This window comes from Echinops telfairi, unplaced genomic scaffold (assembly GCF_000313985.2).
Source record: "Echinops telfairi isolate 266 unplaced genomic scaffold, ASM31398v2 ScPeMD7_3533;HRSCAF=4204_1, whole genome shotgun sequence".
Taxonomy (NCBI): Eukaryota; Metazoa; Chordata; class Mammalia; order Afrosoricida; family Tenrecidae; genus Echinops; species Echinops telfairi.
The window spans coordinates 24,567,924-24,574,205 of NW_022107432.1; the positions used below are offsets into that span (position 1 = coordinate 24,567,924).

At 60.7% G+C, this 6,282-nt stretch overlaps 1 protein-coding gene across 1 annotated transcript in view; it reads right to left on the reverse strand.

Annotated features, from left to right (window-relative positions):
• Positions 1-280: 280 nt before the first annotated feature.
• FOXP4 (forkhead box P4) overlaps positions 281-6,282 on the reverse strand; it is a 34,803-nt gene continuing 28,801 nt past the window's right edge. Inside the window, exons 12-15 of the mRNA XM_004710849.2 lie at positions 5,568-5,669; positions 2,368-2,489; positions 962-1,028; positions 281-454 (exon numbers count right to left, since the gene is read on the reverse strand). Of these exons, the coding sequence (XP_004710906.1) occupies positions 281-454; positions 962-1,028; positions 2,368-2,489; positions 5,568-5,669 (465 nt within the window). The remainder of the gene's footprint in view (positions 455-961; positions 1,029-2,367; positions 2,490-5,567; positions 5,670-6,282) is intronic.

The following is a 6,282-nucleotide window of genomic DNA, read 5'->3' on the forward strand; positions in this document are numbered from 1 at the left end:
CCCCCCCCCCCAACCCCAGTTGGAAGACCGGCAAGCAGGGGCACAGTGGGGTGTCCACAGCCTCCCAGGAGCCCACCCTCCAGCCCTGGGCCTAATGGCTTAGATCCTATCTTCATTGGGGAGAAGGGAGTGAGGAAGGCAGGGGAAGCGGAAGGGAAGGTGGGAGGGAAGACCCAGAAAGGGGAGGGGTCTCTGGCCCGGGAGGGGGAGACAAAATGAGGCCTGCACCTGAGCCAGGAGATGAACTTCCTTCCTGATGGCTGGGGCCCGGGGCACCCGCTCACCTGTACTGGGGCGGGGAGAGGCGAGGGGGGCTGGTGCTGCCGTTACTGGGCAGCAGCTCCACTGGGGCGCCCACGTCCTCCTGGCTGAGGGGCAGGAGGCTGCTGGTGGAGCCAGGGTTCAGCATGCCAGGGCTGTTAAGGAGGGGGAAGCTGCTCTCGGCCAGGGCAGCCTGGAGGGGCACAGGGTTGGCGGTCAGCAGGCACCAAGGCGAGGGACAAACCTGTCTAGTTCACATCCCCTCCCCACCCACCTTGGGAACCTGTGTGTCTGTCTGCTAGTCCCCCTGGCAGACCTATCTTGGAACCAACCCCTCCCCGACCCCACCCCCACTTCAGTTTCTCAAGCCTCAGCCTTTCAAACAGAGCACAAACCCCACATAGCATCCCCAAGTCCACGAGTCTGACCCTGGTCTGCTGCCTCCGGGTGCCTGGGGCACCGGGCGCTGGCTTACCCCCTCTCTCCCAGGGGATAGAGGAGCCCCCAAATGACAAGCCATGGAACCATGGAAGTTTAGGCCAGGTTCACTGCTCCCCACCTCATCCTGACAGAGTGAGGGGCCTTGGGGCAGTGTGGAGGCAGAGGAGTGGGCAGAGGACTGGTGTTTGCACCCCACAGGGAGGCGAGGGCTGGCGGGGTGGAAGCGGGAGGCAGAGGGGTGGCGGGCACCCACTGTCACCTGGTAGCTGGCATTAAGTGCTCCGTAACTGAGTCCCGAGATCATGTTCTTCACCAGGGTGGGGCTGCTGGAGGAGAGAGGACAGGTGCTGGCTCCCGGAGCCCCACCCAGTGTCCTTATGTCTCCCGGGGATCCCTGAGGTCCGAGGAGGCCCGGCACCATCAGCGGGGTCCTGAGAGCTGCAGCCATGCATGCTTGTTCACCTGCCCCTCCCAGATGCTGAGGCTCCTGGAGATCACCGTCCCCAGCTTGAGTGGGCACACAAGACCCCTTCCCCAGAGCTGTCTTCTCGCTGCATGACCCTGGCCCTTGTTCTCTGTTCAGCAAGGCCTGGCTCATCTCAGCTTTCGTGGCCCATGACGTGTAACTCCCGGCTCTCACCTGTTCCCTCTGTGCTCAGCCTGGGCAGACTCTGCACACGGAGGGCTTGAGTCAGGAGAAGCACTGGCCTAATGCATTTCTCCTTCCCCCACCCCGACAGAATCTGGGAGACTCCGGCAGTATAGTAGCTTAACTATTGGGCTGCTGGCTGAGAGGCTGGTGGTTCAAACCCACCAGCCGCTCCAAGGGAGCAAGAGGAGGTTGTCTGCTTCACAGGCTCAGCAACCAGGAGAAGCAGCAGGTGCAACTGGAACCCCAGTGTCCTGATCCCAGGTGGGCAGTCCCTGGGCGATGCAAGCTGTCAATGGATCCACTGCTAACCGAGGGGCTGGAGGCCTGAGTCCACTCAGGTGCCTCGGAAGAAGGGCCTAGCGGCCTGCTTCTGAACAAGCAGCCCCTGAGAGCCGCAGGTCATACGGGTCTACTCTGATACACCACACATGGGGTCGCGGTGCTTTAGCAGCGAGGACATGAAGTTAGATGCGGTGAGCATGCCCGGGGCACTTGGTACACACGGCCGCACTCCCCTCTTTGTTCCAGCAGAACCCAGCCCCAGCACCCACAAGGCCGAGAGGCACCAGGGACACCTTCACCTCACAGGCTCTAGCCCTTTCTCTCCCCCAAGCACAGGCAGTAGCGTGGCCGGGCGGGGAGGGGAGGTTTGGACCCTCTCTGTTGAAAATGCCGTGATGCTGGACAAAAAGCACAGGACTAGGAGGTCAGGGCCCAGTGTGGCTACCAGCCTCTTGCCTTCTCTGGGCCTCCTTCCTGTCTGAACTGAGGGCATGTGGGTCCTGGTGACAGTAGCATCCCCACCAGTGGCCCCACTGGCCACTCGCCCATGTTCCAGGTTTGACATCGCTACTCTGTGTCTCCCCCCTCTGGTTCCCGGACCCCTTGGCCTTCTCCCTCAGTCAGGAGTGAGGAGCAGACAAGAAGACCGTCACCCCCCACCCCCTTCCAGCACCCCATCCTCCCAAGCTGGAAAAGACGCAGGACCTGAGACTTGGGGGCAGCCCCCGTACCCGGTCATCTTCGGCGGTCTCCGCTTCTGGTACTCTCGCTCGTCCACGGTCCACACGGCACCCTTGACGTTCTCCACTCGGACGAAGCACTTGTGGAGGCTGAGGTTGTGACGCACAGCATTCTGGGATTGAAGGGGAGGGGAGCAAAAGGGGGAGGCAGATGCTCAGATGGGGGTTTCTCTGCCCCAGTGGACATATGTGGGGAGCTGGGGGTTAAGCCCAGGCCAGAGCAGGTCATGGAAGGGCCAGGCTGATGGGAGGCCAGCCAGGGGGCAGGCTCCCTAGCCTATACCCCCGCCCCCCCATCCTTCAGCCCGCTGGTCTCCTTGCCACAAGGTGGAAAACTGTCCCCCGATTGTGTTTTCCAGTCCCGATGAGTCCGGGTGGCCCGAGGCTGCTCATTGGGGCTTCTGGCCAGCAGGAGAGATGGCCGGGACACCTGACTGCAGACAGGCGCACATGGCTCCCACGAAGCTCTTAAACATGCGGAAGGACCCACCAGTGAGTCCTCCATGGCCCTGGCAGGCTCCGAGAAGTGTGGGAGCTGGGTGTTGGGTGTGCCAGGCCGAGTAGGCCCGGTACGTACAAACATACGGCAGTGCTTCGAAACCGCCGGGGAAAACCCCATTCTCTTTTCATTCCACTGTCAGTGCACTTTTCAAAGCACCCCCCCTCAAACTTATTGCAACACACAGAGGAGCAAAAGGGAGAGAGGGGTCACCTGCGCTGGGAGACAGGAACGATGCCTTGGCATGCCAGCCTCCACCTGGCAGGAGAACCCGAGGAATTGGGTCATCTGGTTTATAGGACATGTGGGGAGCCGGGGGAACGGCTTCCCACCATGGGAGCATGGGCTAGGGCTTTCTCTGCCTTAGTCCCATCCCAGCACTGCCCCCTCCCCAGCCCTGTCTGCCTGTCCCTGTGACCTGTCCTTCCTCAGCTACCCCCCCACCCCCAATCCCCATCTCTTCACATTTCTAACCGGAGAAGAAAGTGGGCAGGCGGGGCAGCCAGGGCCCCTGGAGAACACCGCTCCCGCTCCCATTCCAACTCTTGCCACTGGCCCGATTTCATTACCAATTTTAATTTGCCTCTAATTAAATCCTGTGTATTTTTCTGACTCACTCGCTAATCCACGAGGGAGGCGGGCGGCTGGAGTGGAATCTCTTGGAGCGATAATTACAAAGGGCCTAATCACGCCGGGGCTCCTGCCTCGGAATAAATTTGCCCGCATTACGGGGCTCCGATCCTCCCGCGCTGCAAATGAGAATGACCCCAATTTCCGAGGATGGCCTCGCTGGGGCTTTTCCCTCGTTTCGCAGCCTGATTCGTGATGAGAGACTAATTCGTTACGCTCGAACATTAGCGGCAATTTAAGGGGTCTGGCGGGGGGCTGCGTAAACAAAAGGACGGGCCCACAACACAGGCCTGGAGAGGGGACAGAAACCGGAGGGCCATCTGATCGGCAGATGCCAGCTCTGTCCCCCACGGATGGACGGATGGCAGCTGGCCCGTACCCACGCCCAGCCCCCCCTGCCCTAAGGTGGGCAGCATACGGGAGAGGAAGAGGCGGGACCTCTCAAGGGGTGGGTGGGGGTGGGCAGGGTACCTCCGGACTTGGCTGTCTACACCTGAAGGTCCAAAGGGACCCGAGCTGAGATGGAGCCTGCCTCTGTATCACAGGGCAAGCACAGGCAGTGGCCGCGAACGCGGGCGAGGAAAGGAGCAGGTGGGGTCGCCCACTCGGTCAACCGCTCCCCCACCTCTCTGCCTGACCCCGGCCAGCCCGGCCTCTTGTCCAGGCCTAGACTGGGGAAGGAGTTGGAGGTGATGAGTTTGGGGGAGGAGAACCTAGTAGTCACTGGGCAACCAGCCGCCGCCCCTGGGGTGAGGGATGTGGTATGGAGAGTAGTGTGCAGAACTGAGCTAGCCCCTAGGGGCAGGGGTGGGGGGGGGGGTGGGCTGGAGGAAGACACACAGGCCCGGGGGTGGCCGGGTAGGGGCCTGGGTGAGTGGGGCTCTACCCTTAGGGAAGAAGTTAAGGGAACAGGCCCGCCTGAATATGTCCTATTAACAAATAGCCTTGGCACTCAGACGGGATCTGGAACTCGATGTGCTTGAAGCGGTATGAAATCGTCCTTTACAAAGATCCTTATCTCTGACCTAGGGCACAGTCCTGCCTACAGCCTGGTTTCCACACCGGCTGGGGCCTGGACCCGGTGACTTCCACTAGGCCAGTCGCTGCAGAGAGAGAGGGCAGGACTGTGGTTGGCAGGAAATGACATCACTCGCAACCAATCAGAGCCTCAGTCCCAGCCTCTCCCCCAGGGGATGCGGCACGAGGCACGAGGCAGTCCCTGGTGCTGGAACCCAGTACCCTGCCCTCCCGCACAGAGAAAGCTGGGCCTGCGCACCGCGCACCCAGCCTTGGGCGCTGGCCGAGAGGGGGGCTCCATAGCGACCACTTGTTGAAAGCAGGTGGGAGAAGGCCGATGGCCTGTAGTTTCCAGGGCGGCCAGCAGAGGGACCCATGAGCCAAGCATCCAGAGAAGGTTGGTCCAGGGGGTCTCCTGCCTCCATCCCCTGCCGCACAGAACCTAATGAGTTCACCAGCAGAGGCACACAAACGATCACCGTAGTTACAGAAAAACAAATGTGCCCTGGTCCCATCTCTGTGTCCCATTTTTCTGAGCCTCCCCCCTTCCCTGCCTGGGGTCCCTCAGGAAAGCTCTTGTGGCTGACGGTGTTGAAATGACTAATTGGATCGAGACAATGATCTTACCGCCACTGTCAGCAGTGGGGGTGAGTGTGTGAGTGCCTGTGCCCTCGTGTCCTGATGGTGGCCCCGCCACACGCCCTGGCTGGCACCCCCCTACCCCAATCCCCAGTGTCCCTGTGAATTCAGCTCAGGCCTGCCATTCAGGTGTGACGGATGCCAATTCCTAAAGACTCTACCTTGTGGTGGAGGCAGGGGCACCCCAGCTAAGTGAAGGGCTTCTGCCTAGGGAGAAGACAACGCCCAGAAATAGAACGCGCAGGGAAAGGCTGGTTCAGGAACATTCCATGACCGGCTGAGGCTGGCCTAGGGGCACATGGGCTGTGAAACTACCTCTCCCAGCAGGGGGGAGCTGCTGGGCAGCCTTGGTGCCCAGAGCATGTGGATGCCCAAGGGCAGGGCAGGGCAGGGCAGGAGATCTCACCTTCCAGGTGGCCGTGTTTCTCCGGAAGTAGGCGAACATCCTGGTGAACCAGTTATAGATCTCGTTCAGGGTCAGCTGCCTATCAGGGGTTTCCAGGATGGCCTGCAGGCAAAAGGAGGAGGCAAGGGGACCCTCAGTCCCAGCTTGAAGGGTCATGGTCCCGGGGCCCTCTCCCCCTGGGATCTCTCTTCTGCCTAGACCCTCCACTTAACCTTTGTCAGGAGCAAAGATCTGCTGCCGAAATGTGCAGTTGAGCACAGCTCGGCCAGGGGGCTGACGGGGCGGATGGCCCAGCCACCGGCTACAGGGGCACAGGCCTTTTTATTGGAGGGAAAACAACTTCAGATCACGGGGCTCCCCAGCCTGGAAAGGGGAGGAGAGCAGAAATTCTGGGTGAGTGGGGTCCTTAGTATGGGGGGGTGCTATTTGAAGTGTATCTGGATTTTGGCAAAGGGCAACACTTTAGCATCAGGCGGGGTGTGTGCATGTCAGATTGTGTGATGGGGTGTGTGTGTGTGAGGGGGGGTATCAGAAAGATGAGACTGTGCAACTGTGTGTGTGCTATTACGAGAGAGCACTACAGGTGTGGGAGGCAGCAGAGGGGGCTGAGTGTGTGTGTGTGTGTGTGTGTGAGAGAGTGTGTGTGTGTGAGAGAGAGAGAGAGAGAGAGAAGCAGTGTGCCCAAGTCCACGAGAAGGAAGCATCCATCATGGGC